The sequence below is a fragment of the Cyanistes caeruleus genome, chromosome 3 (genome assembly GCF_971803275.1).
Source record: "Cyanistes caeruleus chromosome 3, bCyaCae1.hap1.1, whole genome shotgun sequence".
Lineage (NCBI taxonomy): Eukaryota > Metazoa > Chordata > Aves > Passeriformes > Paridae > Cyanistes > Cyanistes caeruleus.
In genome coordinates, this window is record NC_141703.1 from 58,804,932 (window position 1) to 58,826,332 (window position 21,401).

The window sequence follows — 21,401 nt, forward strand, 5'->3', positions numbered from 1 at the left end:
ATCTTTATCTTCCCATTTATCCAGCACATGTTTCATGTTTGTTTTTAAAGTATACTGCTCATGAGAAATGCTCTTAGTCGATCAGGCAGGGCAAGAGAGGTAGCTCAAACCTGACACCTGCATTGGAGATAGAATAGTTCTGCCTTCTGGTAATTCATCATATTCCTGGCCATATGCAGCAAATCCTCCTTAGGAAAACTCCCTTGTGTCTCTGAACTGAAGGGCTGGCACTCTGCACCCTGTTCAGACATAAAATCCTGGCTTTCATAACAGGTAAATAAAAACATTATTGCCAAATGCTTCTCCCTTCTTGTTTCAAAATAAAACCCCAGCAGTCTGTTTATAAAAAAATTTGATTTACATAACTATCAACAATCAACCTGATAACACAGAGCAGTCAACACCGATAAGCAGAAATTGGGACGTTTACCAGCTTCAGCATGCTTGAAATCCTGTGTTGTCTCTTTAAAAACAATGAAAAACCATTCTGGATAAAATCTTTCAGAATGTTTTATTTCCTCAAGAGAACAGATCTCTGTTCTTGAAAAAAAAGACTCTCTAATATTAAAATATACTTAACCTGATAGAACAGAACGTCTCCTTTGAAGTTGCTTCAATCTTTTTAAATATCTAAAGGACCTAACCCACACAGGGCTTGCACGTTTTCAGCTTGGAAAAAAAAAAAAAAATCAAAGCTTTCTCCCCTTTTTTCCCCCATGAACACCCGCTTGCCAATTATGGGAATTAGAGAAAAAAAAAATTAGTGTATGAAAGAGGTAGAGCTTTTTACACTTTTGTAATTATGCACAGGATTTAATCATTTGGGGAGAGGGACTGCTTGGGGGGGAGAGGAGAGTTTTATTCCAAGGCACTTTCATCCTGGACCAAGTGTCAGCCACCAGGTGATTTTTCACAGGGATTGCCACACTCCTCTGCTTAACAGCTCATCTCCGATTTGCTCGAACGATCAACAGCTCCTCATCTTCTTTATTAGTCTCTCTGTTTATCTGCCCAGCAATGAGCTCCAGCTCCCACAGCCAGAGAACAAGCCAAGAATATCCAGATCCAGAGCTGTGAAAGATATTCTTCCAGCATCATCTGGCTCCTTGGCAGAGTCTGCAGGCAGCTGTACTCACAGCCCTGTCCCTGCCGCTGGGTATGTCATGTGGCCATGCCATAGTGGTATTGCCTAAGCATCTCTGTCCTCCTGGACACAATTTTCCTTTGACTCACCTTGAATTCAAGAAACCCATTATACAACTGTTATCTCAGATTTGATAAGTAAAGGCGCCTTTTTTTTTTTTTTTTTTTTTTTTTTTTTTTAATTCCTGCCCATAAAAAATAACCAACACCTCTTGTTTCTGCTGTCATACTTTATAAATCTACATGCTGCCTTTCCGGACCATTCCTTCTGCTGTACAGGGTGTACTTCAGTGGCACTTTTTCACAGCACATGACCAGGTTCTTTTCCAGCTGATTTGTAGCACAAGGGCTGGACTTCTTCACTGAGGGATAAACAAAAAGCCTGAAAAAAGAGGCATGGACCAGAGGACAGGAAGGCTACTCAAAGCTGCTCTGGAGATTAGAGCTACATTTGTCAGGCCATGCTTTTCAAAATATATTTACCTTTTTTTTTTTCTTCCAGGAAAACACACCAAAAAATTAAAATAAGCAAAATATTATCCCTGGCTTAAAGGATTAAATCCTACGCAGCTATTGCCCTGTGCTTTTTACTTCCTTCTTTCCCTCTTCCTCCTTTTCTTCCTTTCACAAGAAAGACCAATAAAAACTCTGTGAATATTAGCTACAAGCCTCATCTATAAAAATCGTGTCTTAAAATATTACTCATATCACACTGTTGCATAGTCAAATTTCATAGGAAACAAAGCATTAAATGCAACATAAATTACATCAGCATTACAATTTGAGCATAAATTATCTGAACTAAACAAAATCTGACCTTGCTTCTACTAGTCTGGTCAGTGTCTCCATTTTAGATGCTGCAGGTCATGCTTAAATATAAGTTTGTCCTTTCAGTTGATTTTTACATTTGAATTTATTTAATAAATCTTGACATAACAAGCATTAAAATATAAGCATTTTCTACCTAAAGAACTAGCAGTCTGTCATCTTCAGCAGTAGATGTGACACAGCTGAACACTTGAATCAAAAAAAGGAGAATATTTCCATGGACTGCAACTAATGCAATTGTATACAGGCATTTATTTGTCTGCTTAAAGTTTCAACCCCGATAGTTTTTTCCTTTCTTATTGTATTTGTCTAAATCCAATTGTGAGTTCTTCAGGGCAACAATCTGTCTCCTCATATGTTCATAAAGCACCATCTACACCTATGGCACTCTGTAATAAGTAATTTCTGATCTGTTTATGATTAGAAAGGGATTTCAGGTGAAATATTGTAAATTGAAATAGACAGGCGACGAGGACAGCTTACATTGCCAACATCCTTAGGTCGGACACGGTGCTTCAGCACAGGATGGCAGCCAACATGCTGTGCTATGCACAGTTTGAGCCTGCCTGTGTGCAGCTCCAAATGCATTTTGAGAGCCACCCTACAGCCATCCCCCATGCCCTGACACCATGCCCCTAAACAACACATTCTGCAGCATGGGAGCACTCTCTGTGAAATGCTTTGTGTTGCAATACACATCTGTTTATAAGGATACCTACTGTTTTTTTCCAGGATTGCTCTCTGAGAGCAAGCCAGACACACTGCAGAGTGACTGGAAAGACAGGAATGCACTGTCTCAACAGGAGGTGGAAAGAAAGTGGGACAAGCCACAGAAGAGGGAGCAGAGGGGGAAGGTGAGAATTTATTATATTAATAGAATCACCTGGTGACTTGCTCGAGGGATGAACACATCCAGACCAGTCTGTTCCCCACTTAATGGCAGCTGGTTTGTGCAGGGGATATGTCTAAAGTGAGAGTCCAGCTGCCTGATGCATGCATGGATGAAGCTTCCACCATGCTTAGGATTACCATATTTATGACAGCAAGGAGACTTGTGATAGCCTTCTGGGACCAAGAATCAGATCAGGTCTTTGCCTGCACCCCAGGACAGGATGATGCCTATTGGTGGCACTCCTAAAATCCCCCATCTTTCAGAAACTCAGCCCTACACATGCTCTTGCTGCCCCCCAAAAGAAAGGGATTTTCCTCAGCCCTTCCCAGTCCAAATTCTTCAGCTTCCCAGAAAGTTCTATACCCAACATTTGTATATGAGTAGACTCATACATAAACCATGTATGGGTAGACCTCTTAAACCATCTCAGAGCTCAAATTCCCCAGCTACTTCCAGACGACAGCTCCTATCCTCTCCCACTCCAGCTGCTGTCCCCAAAGCCAGAATTCTCACCATTTCTCTCCCATCACTTTCTCCACCAAGACCTCAGCTCCCCAGACTTCCCCAAACCCCATAACACTCCCCAACCCTGCACCACAGATCTGCCATCTCACAGCTCCCTTTCCTCCCTCCAGAGTATACCCCTATTTTCCCCCTTTCAAACAGTCCCATCGAGTCCCTTTACCACCCAGCCCCCCCACCTGGTCCTCCCTCTCCCACCTTTGCTCACAGCCCAAATTTTCCCATCACCCCATCTCCCTGCTATGTCCTCTCTATACAGAGAGCCCTACCTGTCTGCATCCCTGCCATTTGTATCTGACGTGCTGCTGACATGCTGCTTACATCCCAAGGAGCAGACCTCTAGCTCCCAGCTTCCTCTACCAGATGAAACCCCATGGCTCCCTTTCCCTGCCCACTTCTTCTCAAAAAAAGTCAGTCTGAAGGAAATTCCCATCCATAAAGACTTCACTGAGATTTAGGTGTCTGGAAGGGTTTTAGAAAAATTAAATCAATAGCTTTCATTTGTTCCATTTCAGGATTTCAAAAGGACCTAGCTACAGGCTGAACCCACTGCCCTCTGTGGAGTGCTATTTTAAGGGCAACACAAGGAGATGTCTTGCCCAAGAACACAGAGCCCAAGATCTGAACCTTCAAACACACAAAGCACACCTTAACCAAACTGTGCCTGTGCATCATTTTTGGCTGCCCAAAATGAGTTCTGCACAGCTCTGCTTTAAGGCTCACCTGGGTCTTCAGCCTTTGACCACCTTAGAAGCCTCTTTTCTTCCTCAAAAAGCTGCAGCCTCCAAATAAAGCTTTGCTGCTTTTTATTCTCTAAAGCCACATTCCCCAGGCAGCAAAACAAGAAAGTCCCATGCAGAGGTTTCTTCCTGAAGGCGGGAAGAGCAAAGAAGGTTTACAGCTGCAGGGAAAAAGAGACCAAGAAGGTCACTGTGTATCTGGAGGACAGTAACAAAAGAAGTCACCACCTGGGCAGCCAAAGTTTGTAGCTTAATAAGCAATCACTGATCTAAACCTCCATCATGCCAGCTTGTGTTATTACAGGGCAAACAGGACAGGGTTTTCCCTCCACAGACCTGTATATTTCCACGGCTATGACACCCAAGAGAACTGCTCTGGAAGTACATTGGTAAGACTGCAAAGTCAGGCACTTAAACTAGGAAATATGGGGCCTAAGGTGGTCTTTGCAGCACCAGACATACTGTGATGCAATCCTTATTTGCCCAGAGAAGTGTCACTTCTCCACCATTCTCCTACTCTGCTCCGCAGACCCAAGAGCTTCAGTGGCGTATTCTGGATCCTTGCTCCTTGGTCATCATTTCCTCACATCACTCAAGCCCTGCTCAGGAGGGAAGCAATAATTTACTCATAGACTTTTCTTTGGCCTTCCCTGCTCTTAAATTAGAGTGATTCACAGATGTTAATTATCTTATTTCCATAATGAACCTGTGGAAGGAAGGTGTATCATTAACTCCGCATTACAGCTGGTGAGCTGAGACACAGAGCTTCAAGTTAGTAGATTAATATCTGCTAATTTTGCACACCTAAGCTGAAACACTCAAGGCTAGCTTTCCTTTCACTCTGTAGGGCCTGACATTGCAAAATCCATGATGCTTTATTCACATCTCCCTGGACTTTAAGGTACAGATCCTGGAAAAGCATAACTTCACCACCAGCTCTCCAGCAGTTGTCCCCAGAGTTGCAAACCTTAGGTCCATTGCACAGACCGTGTCCTGCTTGATGAAGCACCGAGCCAAGACCAGCATTGGGCTATCGTGGCCAAACGTTCTAGAAATCAAAAGTATTAGGGATGTTTTGCAAGAGGGTTTTGATGGTTCTTTCCTGATACCAGACAAATAGTTGGCTCTGTCTCTCAAGTAGCCAGAATACCAATTCAAGTTTGTGGCAGACCAGGAAAAAAGAGAGGACAGTTACCTGCTTAATCTCTACTCTACTTAACGCCTACAGGCTGCACTATTTAAAATGTGTAGTCCAGTTGGGTTGAATGCTTACCAAAATGGCACAAGTTACCTGACTGCATCTTCTTGCAAAATGTCAAGTCCTCAAATGAAACCATGAGAACTCCATGATTTAGGGGAAAAAAAGAAAAAAAGAAAAAAAGAAAAATTAAAAAAAAAGAAAAAAAAAAGAGCCTGGATATTTATCCCACAGGCAAAACAACCATAAAAAAAGACAGGGATAATTTTACCCTAGTTTCCATTTTGGAGATAACTAACCTGCTTCAGCTGAAACTTTCTCTTAGAAAGAACTAACAGCCTGAAGTCAACACCAGGATGGAAAATTTCAGCTTATAACAGTTAATACCTGCTGAAGAATAAGCAAGCTCCTGTAGACAGACATCTATCCAGTGTAAGTATTGTTATAACAGGACAGAGTGAGCTCTGAGTGCCTTTCCCCAACACTGCCTGCTGTCTTTGCCTCCACTTTCTTTGCCTGGCTCTCTGCTGCCCCTTCCCAGCCTGGCTCTCCCAAGGCAAGACGTACATTGCCATCAACACAACCCAACCTGACACCAATTTCTCACCATGATTGTTTTATCTGGGGTAAGATAGCACAGCAAACCAAATTCTGGGGAGTCACTAATCCAGAACCTTCAATCCAAGCTACAGCTCTCCTGTATATGCTTGCAGTTCTATATATATTGTACTTTTTACTGTCCTTATCCCCTGCAGGTCTGCCACAGGTTTTTTGGCTGGTTAATGGTTTTTCCCCAAGCTGAGCGCACAATCTCCAGTCATTAGTGAGCTGCATTTGGATGTGGTATATCATCCTCTTTGCAATGCTAGGGGTGTCTTGCACAAGCCTCCCTCACTCTTTTGATGGACTGTAGACAGCTTGCTCATTAGTTTAGTATCTAATTGCATATCAGTCACACTCTCAAGCTCCTCATTACTTCACTTACACAGCTACAGTAATTAGATTTCACATTTCTTTACACTCTCATGGCATTGTTTCAGCCTTCTGAGGAGGCACTCATATATAATACACATATATTATAAATTATCTCCTGTAATTATCATATTCATTATAATATATAACACATGCATATACATACATAATGTTGCTGAGACAAACTCAAACCTCTTCAGTTCTAAATGTTCAGGATGCTCCAAGAGCATCTCCAACTGCTTGTTTGTTAGTTTTAACGTCAGCAAGGCTTCACCCATCTGTGACCCTTCGCTTACAAACCGTGTCTGGTTTCATCATTTCCTACTTTTCCCCCACCTCTCTGGAAAAACAAAGCCTTCAGATCTGCTCACTGCAGAGATGCAAATTCTTCTAGGCAGAAAAATGAATTTGATGTTTAGTACAGCAGCAAACAGAAAAGTCTCTTAAGCCGGCAGCCTTTATCTTTTGGGATAACATAGATTTTATGCCTCTTTTTTGGTCTAATTTGATGCATTTCTTTAGCACCTACTCTCTAAGCCTCCAGCTTTTATGTGAGATCATTCCATACATTTATTATGGCACTTAAGAAGCGATAACAATTTATTTAACTTTTCAGAACAGAATTCTGCAGACTTTGGGGGCAGATTCCTTTTTTTTCCCAGGGTATCACGTGTGAAATATGTGATGGTGTCTGTATTTCCAGATGCAAAAACCACAGACACAGGATACCAGTGTGTGCCTCTTTTTAATAAGTGAAGGCACCAAATGGCTAAACTTGAGAAGGCAAACAGGTAACTCCCCACAAATTGTAAAAGGGCTATATCTTCATAGAATATGTTTGCAGAACTAAACTAAGCGGAGCCAATGCATGGAGCATTTTATTCAGTGTTTTAGATGTAGCCAGAGAGACTGCAGTGGTTTCCAAATTGCCTCCTTGTCCTGCTGTGATGCACATTTACAGGTACAGGAGGGACAGGTGACATTTGGGGACTGACTGACTAACTCCCCAAGATGGGCAAACATGCCTTTCAGGGCTGTGGTACGCACGCATCCTTCAGCCGCAGAAACAGCTCTACTCCTCTCCAGTGTGTCACCAGCTCCAGTTCCAGGTCACATCACCCCAGACCAACATTCTGCCTCCTCAGCCTGACCCCTTCAGTGAAGCATGTGTGGAGAATGAGCAAATGCCATGCACGAAAGACAAACAGTGAGTACAGGAACATTTCATTGGTCTGGAGGTGCTGCAGAGGTCAAAGAATGGCAGACATGGTAAAAAAAAAATGGTCTACCAGTGGCCTCGAAAAGCAGCGTGATCTAATCCTGAGCAACACCCCAAACTCATGAAATGCAGCAGAATGCAGTAGCAGAAAACCTTAAAGCAAAAATCCTGGATGAAATACTCAAGAGCACCCAAATGATTTAAGAATGAGATTTGCCAAGCTTTTGAAAAGTTTGCTTCTCATCAACTCAGTAGCAATATCTAAAGCCTTTCCATCTCTCTTGCAATGGGATGTGTTTGCTCTCCATCCTCCTCTGTACAGCTTTGTGCTGTTTTCCTGCCCTGCTCAGCCTGGAGCTGGCTGCATGTCAGGCAGCAACACCCTGGCAGATATCGAAGATAAAATCCGTCACCCAGCACATTAAGGGTGGGGGCAGAGAGGGACGTTTAACACTGAGCGCCCCTGCACACTGGAAAGGGAGGTGATCCCAAATCCAGGTTGAAGGAGGGCAGCGTGATGGAGGTTACCACCAGTCCCCCCACATCCTTCAGCTGCGGGGTGCTCCCAGCTATGCCGAAATAAACCCGGTGCTGGGCAGACTCCCAGCTCTGGAAGCGGCCGGCTGAGGGAGGATGCTCGCAGAGTGTGCTCCTGCCCTGGCAGGCAGCCAAGTGCGGCAGCCGCCGGCGCCTGAGCTCTTCTCCTGCTCTCACAGCCTCTTCAACAGAAGTGACACGAGGCACACTCTTGCTCACAGCCTGCTGCCGCTCAGGAGCTTGGGAGAAGAAGAGACTTAGTCCTTCACAGCTGGGGGCTCTGACTTTGCAAGCTGAGGCGCGATTAAGATGGAGGACAAGGGGGGAAGCAGGGGGGAGAAGGAGAGGAGAGACGGAGGAAGGGACTCAGGGCACATGTCTGAGTTCCTGATTCTCTGTCGCGTTCCTGCCCCATGCTGCCTCTCCCTGTAATCCTCCGGGAAACAGCCGGGAGCAGAGCAGGGCTAGAACCTGCCGGCCCCCTCAGCCTGGGAATCAGAAGCCGTGGCACTGTGCCCAAGCCCATTAACCCCGCTGCGATATTGGACTAATTAGCTCCAGCATGGCATCATGCTAATGCAGCTTCTCCGTTTCCAGGACCTCAGAGAGGATTGCTTCCCAATGTCCCCCCCTATGCCACAGATGGATCAGTGGAGGGGGTGAGAAATCACATGTGCAGGGTAATACTGAAAACATACAGACAGCAGAGAAATGGGAAGGCTATTTCTATGGGCATAATAAAAATATATTGGCATGTATGTAACTATCCTTGTGCTTGTATAAGGATATGATCTTACTGGGAAGGGCTTCTGAAGCTGTAAGAAGGCGGCAGAGCCCAAAGAGTGACCGGACCGTACTTGTTTAGTGTGGCACTGGCTGGGTGACACTGGCTGGGCAGGGCCAGCAGAAGGACATGCAGAAAGGGACTTTGCACACCAAATAGCCAGAGAGCTCTTTCTCAGAGAAATCAGTGGAACCCATCACAACCACCACACTTAAGTATTTGCAGAGGACTGTACATCTTTCTGGGAGCTAAGAGGTGTATTTCTTCCACCCATTCATCATTTCTAAGAGTCTAAAATTCCAAACAGTCCTTCAAGGAGGAGAGTGTGAATGAGACCCAGGAGGAAACAAGGAGCTGCTGGAGGAAAGCCAAATATATCAGTCCGGACACCTTCAAAGTGCTATGAAAGACATCCCAGCCGGGCATGGAGCAGCAGCCATGGAGCAGGAACACCAATTCACAACAGCCAGGGAGAGAAGCTGTGCAACTCCCCACTTCAATATCCCAATGATCTGATCTGATCAGACCTCAAGCTATGGAGAAGGTAAGCACTTCTCCTAGAGGTCCAGATTTGGGACAGACATGAGTAACTACTCTGCTACCTATACTCCCTAAAACCAAAGGCACCAAGGCAAAATAGCCAGAAGGGACGGGCATAATAAAGGTAGTTATTTCTAAGGGCATCTCTGATCTCCTAACAGCCCTCATGCTGGGCAAACAGCAGGATTTGGGCTGTCACCTGTCCAATGCACCCTGTCTGTAGACATGAGGGGTTGAACCTGAGAGAGCCTCAAGCCTTCAGTCAAGCAAAAATATGTCAAATTTCCACAGCATTCAAAGACAATTGAATACCTAAATATCCCAGACCTTGGTGGGGCTGAGCCGCGCTCCAGATGAGAGGGGAGAACTGAACATGAAAACCTGCCTCCTGGTTTAACATCTTGAAAGCCTCATCTGTCTCTTCTGGGGCAGAAAACATAGAGGGTAAAGAGAGTTGGAGAAGGGGTGGGTGGTGGGAGGGTGGGTGGAAGAGTGGGAAAGGAAAGGGACACCAAGGAGTAAGGTTATGTGGGAGCATAAGGTTAGGAGGCAAAACCTCATTCAGATACCTTGCAGGTAAGACAAAGCCGGAAACACCCCCAAAAAACCTGCATTAGACCCTGGCTGAGGACGACATGGGGAGACCTTTAGGAATGCACTGCCCCAACGATACCTCCAGGCAGCTCACATGAGGCCCAGGCTGTGTGGGGAATGCAGAAAACTGGTCTTTTGTTTCATGCCCCTTTGTTTTAACCTCTTGAATCAAAGACCCCAGCTGCTACTCCGGGAGAAGCTAGAAATTAATCCAATTAAAAAATAAATTCCCTGTGGAATCAAAACTGTTTGCCGGGTGGGGGGTACAGGCACACAATTTCTTTCTTCTGCAAAACAAACTCCTTCTTCTAACCCACATTTCACAGAGGGGAGATGCAGGCAGGGAAGCATTTGTAGCAAATAAACAAATGATCAGAATGATTTATAACCCTGGTACCAACCCGCAGCTCACGGGAAGGTTTGGAGCCGTGTCTCCTATAGCCCGCGTGGCCAGAGACAGAAGCACAATGCCGCATGCTACCCTCCAACACAAACAGTCAGAGAGCAACAAAACCTTTCTCCGCTTCGTTCCACTCTTTTGTTTTCCAGGGGTTTTGGTCAGCCCAGGCTTGTGGAGCTTGACAGGTTAACCCACACTTCCTTAGTTTCAGCAGAAATGATTAAACAGGGGGGATTGTTTAGGCCCTGAAGCAGAAGGAATTCCTTTGTTTTTGTAGATCACTCCAAGGCAGCCAAGCTGTGGGGATGCCCAAGAAGAAAGAGGCAGGGCCTGAGGATGGAGATGAGTTTCCAGGGAGGGAGGGCCATGCCACCACTCTGCAGGCTAAGAGACGAGGGGTGGGGGGACATGTTGCACCTCAACTTCATGTCTGGAGAGCGGGTCAAATAGACCCTCTGGCATGTGGATGAGCTGGACCAGCTGGAGACTATGCCCAGGTAGCCTGACTTCTCCTGAGAGTCAGTCATACCACCCTAGGGCTTGTACCACAAGGGGATCCCACCCCACCACCCCCAGGGCATGCACTCACCATACAGCCGCCTATGTTGAGAGGGCCAGAGAGGGGCACTTCTAATAGCCAAGTGAAAGTGTGATCCTACGATCTTAAGATCTTATGCTCTCCTGGGAACAGGGAAGCACACTGCAGCTTGCATGAAGCTGCACACTCTGCCTCAAGTTACATATGGTCCTGAGATATTGGAAAGGAATTAATGGGAGCCTAACCTTCTCTCACACCCCTAAAACATAAGACCTTCTAGCTTATCTCCAAGAACAGAGATCCCTGGGCAGGATCCCAGGCACCTGTTGAGAGGAGGGAAGTGTCTTACCCTGCTGCACTGGGAACACTTGACACCTTGAGACATATGTGAACCTATTGTGCTGTCAGTGATGGGAAAAAGCAGTTAAGTGTCATAGCTCAGCTGGAGGAGTGAAGAACAAGATGAGATCCTGGGGTTTTGCCACCCATTGTTAGGTAATAACTACCTGGTGAGAGGGAAAAGCACCCACAAACTTTATTCCTAAGTTTATTTCTTTATTTCTGAATCAGGAGAAAAAATAAGTAAGTTTAAAGCTGAAAAAGAGAAACCTGGAGTGATTTGCTGGCAATCACTTACTTGACTGATATTGGCAACAGGCTGGTGGTCTAGGAGTGCTCCCCCTCTTTGGGAGCAACACACTGCTCAAGAACCCAGGTTCACAGAGGTGCATGGGGAAACCTTGCTTTTTTTCTTTGCCTGGCACCCAGCTCTCGGAGCAGCTTTGATTTCTGCGTCTAAAGAGGTACAGAAAGGAGCTTGGCAGCAGAGATCAGACCTCTGGACACCGCAAAACACCTCCTTCTTTGCACGCTCTGAGTCTCTGCAACAACACTAAGTGCAAGAGAGCTGGTAAATTATTAAAACAACCTTGCAACAGCTCCAGAGAAACCACCAGTGCCTCAGATTCAAAGGAAAGGCTGTGGTGTGAGAATCCCCATTAGTAACAATACGCACAGTTTGCAAGAACATATGTCCCCGCATGGAGCAATCAACCAATCTGGGCTGTTTAACCACAATATTTCAAAGAAGTGCTTTTAATGCAGCTGATCCGTATGTTTATTTTGAGCTGTAAAACAGGATTCTTCACTAGCCTTTCAGAACATTTCTGTGGTGGGCTCTACTGGGGAGAAGGCGGAGAGACTGATACATTGGGGTTTTTTTAAAATCAAAGTCACAACGGAAAAAGAATAACCCAAGCAGGCAGAAAGTGCATTTGAACTCTAAAACAAAACTCACATACCAGAAAAAAAAAAAAAAAAATTTAAAAAAAAAAGGGAGGGGGGGAGGGGCGTGAGGAGCAGGATCCCACTGTGTTCCTCTTAAAAATGGGTTTGGATAGAAAGCATGTGAGAGCAGGACCGGGTGGATGGGAAAAGGGAAAGATTTCCAAGCCTTCCCTTCTGATTCAGATACTCGAGCACACATTGAAAATACAGCCCTTTTCACCCTTTTCTCCTGCAAAGTGCGTGGGAGGTGAACACAGGTCCTGGTTTATCGATTGATTGGCTTTTTTTTGTAAAGAATAAGAGCTCCTCGCGGAATAGCCATGCCTTTGCGGAGAGGGGGAGGTGGGGGAAAGGTCTGGTCTCCTTCCCTGCTCGATCTAATCCTAATTAAAAATAAATTACATGCTGTATGGAACTTGAAATGGCAAAGATAATCCTGTTACACACGAGGGGCCGCCCCGCTGCCCACTGCCCGCTCCCGACCAGCGGCCCCGTTCCCAGGCAGCCCGGTCCCAGTCTCTGCACCTCGGACCTCTGCGGGATGCGGACCTCGGCTGGGCTCTGGGCGGCCCGGCCCGAACGCTCCTCGCCCCGCCGGGCGGCCGCCTGCGGAGCTCCCGCGGGCCGGGGAAAAGAGCTCCGCGGAGCTTCGTTCGTATGGAAACGGCGCGTTCTGGGAGCTTTTGTCGGCGGCGGAGCGTGCCCCCCTCCCCGCGCCCCCGCAGCCAGGGCCGAGGCGCGATTTAAATCCCATTTCCATAAGCCGGCGCTGCGGGCAGCCCGCCGCCCCCGCTCGCGTGCCGCCCCGCGCGCTCCCGGATGGAGCCCCCGGGATGCTGCAGCGCCCAACCAGCGCTCCCATCCCAGGCGCTGGGAGAGCCGAGCGGGCTCCGGCCGGAGCGCATTCTGTTTGTCACCCTCTGCCTTCACAATTCATCTCTCCGGCGAGAGGAGAGGAGAGGAGAGGAGAGGAGAGGAGAGGAGAGGAGAGGAGAGGAGAGGAGAGGAGAGGAGAGGAGAGGAGAGGAGAGGAGAGGAGAGGAGAGGAGAGGAGAGGAGAGGAGAGGAGAGGAGAGGAGAGGAGAGGAGAGGAGAGGAGAGGAGAGGAGAGGAGAGGAGAGGAGAGGAGAGGAGAGGAGAGGGAAAGGGAAAGGGAAAGGGAAAGGGAAAGGGAAAGGGAAAGGGAAAGGGAAAGGGAAAAAAGGGAAAGGGAAAGGGAAAAAAGGGAAAGGGAAAGGGAAAGGGAAAAAAGGGAAAGGGAAAGGGAAAGGGAAAGGGAAAGGGAAAGGGAAAGGGAAAAAAGGGAAAGGGAAAAAAGGGAAAGGGAAAAAAGGGAAAGGGAAAGGGAGGGAAAGGGAAAGGGAAGGCATGAGGTTTCCCGGAGAAGCGGTTGCCCCTCAGGACCCCCATCTTCCTCCCCATCAGGCAGCCGCCCTCCCCACGGCTGCTGAGGCCCTGCGGGGCTGGGAGGTTGCAGCGGGCTCCGCGCAGGGCCTCGGTGCCTTGCGGGGCAGATGGTTTCGTTCCCCCCGGTTCATGCCAGGTTTCAGCCTCATGCTGTTATTTTGTTCTTCTGGAACGAGACTGGTGTTGCTTCCCAGAGAGGCCCTATTAGGACAAAAAGAAAATCCTGTGAATAGGCGTAACAGGGCACCAGGAGGGATAGGTCTTAAATGTATTTTAATATGAGCAGGGCATTGTGCGTAATTCAGCGCTCATCATCGTTTAGTCAAAGAGTTATGGCAGTGATTGGGAATGAATAGAGGGACATAATGGATACATGTGGCGTTTGCTCATTATATTCAACTTAGTCCAACTCCTCTGTGGAAACTGTTCAACTTTCTCTCCCTTTAGCCTGTCATAGTGAAATAATACAGACATTGGTTCCTCGAATGGGATAGCCTGCCATGCTATTATATTTCTACAGCTAACGAGGGCTTCATAAGCCTTTGATACAGCCTGATCTTTGAAACCTTTCCAAATCTCCTCAAGCTTATGCTAAATCCTATTTGGAACTTTTTTTTCCCCCTTTTTTTCCTCCTCGCCTGCTAGTGCCCCAGGCTTAAGAAACCCGGGCGGTGACATGCATACTAAAGCATGCGGGGACACCTCCTGAAAGGCGACTTACGGCGCTGATCACAGGCTCTCACGCGAGTGACACACCACTCCGGGCGCAGCTGAATGCCGCCCCCGCCGCCCCCCCGCACCGCGACACAGCGCGACATGCCACGGCACGGCACGGCACGGCACGGCACGGCACGGCACGGCACGGCACGGCACGGCATGCCACGGCACGGCACGGCACGGCACGGCACGGCACGGCACGGCACGGCATGCCACGGCACGGCACGGCACGGCACGGCACCTGTCCCGACTTGTTGGCAGATTAACAAACCCCACCGCGCACTGCGCTCCGTGTTCCCCTCGCCGGCTCCGCTGCCGCGCCTCCGGAGAGAGGGAAGAGACGGGAGAGAGAGGAAAGGGGAGGGGGGGAGCGGGGGGGAAGGAAATAAATAAATGGGGGACAAGAAATAGTGACAGTGCGGGGGAAGGAAAAAAGAAATACGGAAAAAAGAAAAGAAAAGCGCCAGACCCCGCAGAGTTAAAGAAAACAAAGGCGAGCGCCCCGCGACCCCGCTCCCGGCCCGGCCCGGGGAGCGCCGGGGGCCGCCCGCCGCCCGCGCCGCGCCGCCTCCCATTGGCTCCGCCGCCCGCTCATTTGCATAGCGCCGTCTATGAAAGGCGGCGCGGCGGCGCGGGGGCCGCAGACGGCGGCCGAGCCTTCCCGGCACGTCCCGCCCGCACCGCGCCCGTCCCGCCCGCCCGCACCGCGCCGTCGGGCTGAGCCCCGAGCCGCTGCCATGAGCCCCCTGCGGCTGCTGGCCGCCGCCTGCCTGCTGGCCCTGTCCCGCTGCAAGACGGTGAGGTATCGCACCGACGAGGAGGGCGCGCCGGGCACGGTGATCGGTACTCTGGCCGACGAGATGCCGGTGAAGGCGCCGGGGGAGATGAGCTTTCGCCTGATGCGGCAGTTCAGCAACAGCTCGCTGGTGCGGGTGCGGGAGGAGGACGGGCAGCTGAGCATCGGTGAAGCGGGGCTGGACCGGGAGCGGCTGTGCGGCCAAGCCCCGCAGTGTGTCCTCGCCTTCGACGTGGTGAGCTGCTGGCGGGAGCGCTACCGCCTGGTGCACGTGGAACTGGAGGTGCGTGACATCAATGACAATGCACCGCGCTTCCCCCATGCCCAGATGGCGCTGGAGGTGTCGGAGAGTGCTGCACCCGGCACTCGTCTCCCGCTGGAGGTGGCTGTGGATGAGGACGTGGGCTCCAATTCCATCCAGAGCTTCCAGGTCTCCCTCAACAGCCACTTCGGTGTGGAGGCACAGACACGGGCGGATGGGGCACGCTGTGCCGACCTGGTGCTGCTCCAGGAACTGGACCGTGAGCGCCAGCCCTCCTACACCCTGGAGCTGGTGGCCAAGGATGGTGGAAGCCCAGCACGCTCAGGCACGGCCACCGTGCATGTCCGTGTCCTTGACGCCAATGACAATAGTCCAACCTTTGCCCAGAGCTCAGTCACGGTGGAGCTGCCCGAGGATGCGCCGCCCGGCTCCCTGCTGCTCGATCTGGATGCTGCTGACCCCGATGAGGGCCCCAATGGTGAGGTGGTCTATGCCTTCAGCAGCCAGGTGCCCCCTGAGGCACGGCGGCTCTTCCGCCTCGACCCACGCTCGGGCCACCTCACGCTGGAGGCCGCCGTGGACTACGAGCGCACCCGCACCTACGAACTGGACGTGCGTGCCCAGGACCGCGGCGCCAGCCCCCGCGCTGCCACCTGCACCGTCATCGTGCGCCTCACCGACGTCAACGACAACGCTCCGCGCATCAGCATCAGTGCCCTCCGTGGCGCTCCCAGTGCTGCTGGCGTGGCCTATGTCAGCGAGGCGGCAGCCAGTGAGAGCTTCGTGGCCCTCGTCAGCGCCACAGACCGCGACTCGGGCACCAACGGGCAGGTGCGCTGCAGCCTCCGTGGCCATGACCACTTTGCCCTGCAGCGAGCCTACGAGGACAGCTACATGATCGTCACCACGGCGGCACTGGACCGCGAGCGCATCCCTGAGTACAACCTCACCGTGGTGGCTGAGGACCTGGGCTCGCCACCCTTCAAGACCATCCGCCAGTACACGGTGCGGGTGAGTGATGAGAATGACAACGCGCCGCTCTTCGCCAAGCCCCTCTACGAGGTGGCTGTACCAGAGAACAACCCCCCGGGCGCCTATATCACCACAGTGGTGGCTCGTGACCCTGATCTCGGCCACAACGGTAAGGTCACCTACCGGCTTCTGGAGACACAGGTCATGGGGGCCCCCATCTCCACCTACGTCTCGGTGGACCCCGCCACCGGGGCTATCTATGCTCTCAGGACATTCAACTATGAGATCCTCAAGCAGTTGGACCTGAGGATCCAGGCCACTGATGGTGGCTCTCCGCAGCTCTCCAGCAGCACCGTTGTCAAAGTGAGAATGGTGGACCAGAATGACAACCCTCCTATCATCATCCACCCAGTGCTCACCAACGGGACTGTGGAAATCGGTGTGTCCAGCAAGACCTCCCGTGACTCCCTGGTGGCCCAAATCAAAGCTCGAGATGCAGATGATGGGGCCAATGCTGAGCTCACCTTTGCCTTCCTGGAAGAGTCCCAGCAGGACCTGTTCACCATCAACCCAAGTACTGGGGACATTGTGCTGAGGGGTGACCTGTCTGAAGAGCTGGGACAACTATTCAAGGTCATCCTCACTGTGACAGACAATGGCAGACCTCCTCTGGCCACAACTGCAACAGTCAACTTCCTGGTGACCGCCACTGCTCCGTCCAGTATCCAAGACATAGCCAAGCCCAGCTCCTGGGAAGGAAAGGCTTTGCAGTGGGACATCCCTCTGATCGTGATCATTGTCCTGGCAGGCAGCTGCACCCTCCTTCTAGTGGCTATAATCACCATCGCCACCACCTGCAACAGGCGCAAGAAGGGAAACAACATCAAAAGCAACACTGCCTTGAAGGACCAGATAGACATCTCCCACCTGGAAAAGGGCCATCAGGAGGAGGGCAGCCAGAGAGGGAACATGTTTGAGGTACGAACCTTTCCCAGCAAAACCTCTTTCACCAGCCCTGAGCCCTCTCCAGCTGCTGAAGAGATCTCCACCACTGAGAGCGGCAGCGACAGCACTTGCCTCTACGAGGGTCAGAAGAGGCTGAGGGGACAGAGTGGGGAGGTAAGGTCCCACCACAGGGTACAAGGGGTGGGGGGTGTCTTGGAGGTGGTGAGTTGCAGAGGTGCAGTTAATGTTGGTTTACCTTTCACCGTTTCCCTCTCTCATGTCTCCTTTGATTTTCCTCCCCACCAGCAGGGTTTTGCTGCCACTCCGAGCTACAGCAAAGAGCCTGCTCCCCCCGTGGCCATTTGGAAGGGACACTCCTTCAATACCATCTCCAGCCGGGAGGCAGAGAAGTTCAGTGGCAAAGACAGCGGCAAAGGCGACAGTGATTTTAATGACAGCGACTCAGATATCAGTGGAGATGCCCTGAAGAAAGATCTCATCACGCACATGCAGAATGGTAAGGGCTCTGCCCCTGCTCCCCACTGGACCTCAGACAGAAAGATGGGTGGATGGGGAGGTGGATGAAGGGACCCATCCGTGGGGCACAGTGGTCAGGCAGGGCAGCTGGAAGGGGAAGCCAGATACTGCATGGCTCAAACTGCCCGTCTCCTTGTAGCAGGCTGTTAGATGTTGGTTCCTCTCTGTGCCGAGAGCCCAGCACAAATTAGCATCTGCTGGAAGTGCTGTAGGATTGGATTTTCTTCACAAAAAAAAGGTCGCCTGAAAGTTAGAATTTCAAGGAGTGTCCCTAACAAAACATTACCTAACCAAGCACGGGTTTTTGTTATGCTGTAAAGCATCACCTCCCCACTCCTATCGTCAGTACAGTGAATCATCCTGTGACTGGTAACTCTGAGGATTGTGAACAGTGTGGATTTATTCCTGCAGTAACGACAGGTTTCTCCTTCCCTTTCTGTCTCTAGGTCTGTGGGCATGCACAGCTGAATGCAAGATTTTGGGGCACTCCGACCGCTGCTGGAGCCCTTCCTGTGGCCGAGCCAACCCTCACCCCTCTCCACATCCTCCAGCACCCCTCTCCACCTTCTGCAAGAGCACATCCTTGCCCAGGGATCCCCTTCGCAGGGACAACTTTTATCAAGCCCAGCTGCCCAAAACAGTCGGGCTTCAGAGCGTCTATGAGAAGGTGCTGCACAGGGACTTTGACCGGACGATCACACTCCTCTCCCCGCCGCGCCCTGCACGGCTCCCTGACCTTCAGGAGATCGGGGTGCCCCTCTTCCCAGCCCCCTCAACTAGATACCTGGGCCCCCAGACTGAGACGACTGAGAAGGCATAGCCCAGTGAGCTCCCCCTCAAATGCTCCCCTCCCTGCGCACACAACAAGGTCACTCCCGAGAGCCTTTAAGTTATTGACCAGATCCAGTGTCATATGTGTAAATATGCAAGATGTGCCTTAAAAATGAAGTTGTTTGGGAAAGATTTCCAATCAGATCAGTACTGTTTGATATTTGCAAACAAAAAAAAATTGTTTGTAGTTAATGTAATTTTTATGAAATGTGCAGTATTTAAATTTCTTTTCATGTTTTCTACATTGGGGTTTTTTCTTTTGCTTTTGTTTTACCCATGGCCTGCCATTTTTTGTAGTGTTTTTAACCTGTACATTGTGTAATGTAATGTTTGTACATAATGAAAATTTGTTATATTTTTATATAATAAATACTTAAAAATGGGAATTCTTGCCAAAGGAGCTGTCTGAAAGACACAGTAATAACAATTAATAATAATAATAATATCCTGAATATGTAGAATCTTGTAAGGGAAATTCCTCTTTCACGGTGTAATAATAACCTAAGCAACCCAGTGTACTGAGAAGTTTGCCTTGCCAAATGTGACTTGTATTTCTTGAGTCTGTGGTCAACTTAAGTGTTATTTAATTGCCTTTGGTTCCTGTAATCTGTATCACTGATAAACACTAATAAAGGTTTTGTGATGTTCAGAGGTTTCTGTTCATGGATTTCATGCTTCAGAGCATAGAGGTCTTCACAGGTCAACAGAAGTATTTTGTGCTGGGAAATGCAGTGGGAAGCAGCTACTTTTAGTCTTGCCCATCATTGGTCTCTGGCAATACCTCTGGAGGTTTAGCTCAAAAGCTTTTAATGCTGGGTGGGGGGAGGCTGGGTGACAGAGTCAGCCTTTGCTTGTCACTGCCTGGTCTGAGCTCTTCCTTCGCAGGCAGGCACTGCTGTAATTTTAGTGAAGCTCTCTTCATCAGTGGAAACGCTCGTGCTGTGCTGAGGTCTTTGCACCAGCAGCCACCCGAGCGCTTCGCTTTCTGTTCTGGCTGAGACATTGAGTCAGGCTCTACGGGTGTGTGCTCAAATGTTTACCCCTTGTTAAGCAGCCTTACTAAAGGACAGTAGCTTGTGTTTGTGTACATGTATTTATACATCAAGGGAAAGGTGCATAAACAGGAATTAAAAATGTTGATTATATTGACATTTTCTATGATCCATATTTCTTTTCTCCCTGAAATGACTGTCCTGGGGAAAAAAAAAAAAATCATACAGAACTTTGAAATTCCTTCTTATGGGGGTTTCAAGCTAAAAGCAGATCTCAAATCCTTCTGCTGAAATCAGGTATAGAATAGCATTTAATGAAACACACTGAAGCATGAATGTTTCTTCCTGTGTTCAAAAAAGTGCTTACACCAGAAGTAACACTCCTACTGGAGTTTTAATATTTGATTGAAGTTTTCCAAGAAGGAGAATTGTTCCTTATGTATACTACATAATCTCACATTTTGTACAAATCAATAACCAAAAAATCTGTACATGGCAAAGCTTTGGGGTTTTATCATGAATTCTTTAACTATTTATCTACTAAGTATGGAACAGATATATATAAGTTTCACCAAGGAAATATAAAATTTTCTTAGATATACACGAGGCTCTATTTGGCTTTGTTTCTCAAAATGTAAGTAGAAAATATCTCACCCTTAGCCAACAAAAATCCCCTTTCTCCCCCAGTTTCCAGCTTTCTCAAGCCCCTGTAGCAGGAGTGGCAGAAACCAATCAAGTTTTTATGCACAAAGGGTCTGAGTTTTAACTGGGGCTTCATAAAAGCAACAGTGTGAAGATTTGTGGTGGGCAAAGAGTTTCAGAGATTATATTTGAAGGGAATTTAAATCAGGCTGATGCAAGTCTCATTGGGAAGCTATGTTTGTGATACATCTCCTGTGGTCAGAAAAACAGGTGAGCATTTCTGGCAATTCCTCTAAAGTCTGGTAGTAAAAATCATGATGCATCTAATGAGCTTAGAGGGTCATCTTGGTTAAATTTAGAGCTGAAATTGTGGCTGAAGGATGGATGCTGAGAAGGAAAGCTGGTAGCCTCCCTTCTGGCTAATCACCAGTGATGCAGAGCAGCAACGCCTGCATGGGAAGTAATTAGTCATAACTGAGCTCAGTGAGGGAAAGGCTCTCTGTCAAAAAATAAGATGGGCTATCTGATAAGCTGGTTCTTCCTCATCTAGTTCAAAAGCCTGGGTTACACACCCCAACACCTTCACAGCAGTTCCCTAGGCTCCCCTGGCAGGGCCGACAGGAGGCAGTCACAGACGAAGGACAGTTCATCGCACTGGGTTCAGCATCAAATTCCTGCTGTTTCCTGCAACAGAGCTTGTGCCCTTCTGTGAGTGGATTGATGCTCCTCATTGCCTGATCGGGGGTCTGGGCCACCCCAATGCAAGACAACCTTGAAATGGTAGGAAAATAAAGTCACTTGTTCCTGTCCCCAAAACAGCTTTCAGCAGCAAGCAGCTACAGTCTCATTGGGGTTTAGGATCTGTCTGTTCTGGAATCCCACATGCTGTAAAATGTGGGATTTTAGTACTAAATACAACTTAGTATTTAAATCTGAGCCCATCATTTCACAGGGACACTCTGGTTAATGGAAAGATACAGACTTCTGAGAGCTTCTCATCTTGGCCTGGCCAAGCAATGGAGACTATTCAGGTGCATCACTGAAGCTCCTGTTTAAGGGCAAGGGGCAGCAGTCTAGACTCCTATAACTTTTAGATGCCTAAAATT

The 21,401-nt window shown here is 48.9% G+C and overlaps 2 protein-coding genes across 3 annotated transcripts in view; one reads left to right on the plus strand and one right to left on the minus strand.

Annotated features, from left to right (window-relative positions):
* OLFM4 (olfactomedin 4) overlaps window positions 1-21,401 on the minus strand; it is a 137,516-nt gene that overhangs the window by 95,852 nt on the left and 20,263 nt on the right. The gene's annotated exons all lie outside the window — the stretch shown is intronic.
* PCDH8 (protocadherin 8) lies at window positions 14,936-19,310 on the plus strand. The gene is made up of 3 exons (XM_023933587.2): window positions 14,936-17,467; window positions 17,600-17,810; window positions 18,277-19,310. The coding sequence occupies exons 1-3, from the start codon at window positions 15,056-15,058 to the stop codon at window positions 18,648-18,650; spliced, it is 2,997 nt and encodes a 998-aa protein (XP_023789355.1). The 5' UTR covers window positions 14,936-15,055; the 3' UTR covers window positions 18,651-19,310.

Excerpts from the sequence above, each read along its gene's own strand:
- PCDH8 (XM_023933587.2), top strand. The coding sequence starts at position 15,056 with ATGAGCCCCCTGCGGCTGCTGGCCGCCGCCTGCCTGCTGGCCCTGTCC. Across the intron at positions 17,468-17,599 it reads TGAGGGGACAGAGTGGGGAG|CAGGGTTTTGCTGCCACTCC; the intron begins GTAAGGTCCCAC and ends CCTCCCCACCAG. Across the intron at positions 17,811-18,276 it reads CATCACGCACATGCAGAATG|GTCTGTGGGCATGCACAGCT; the intron begins GTAAGGGCTCTG and ends TTCTGTCTCTAG.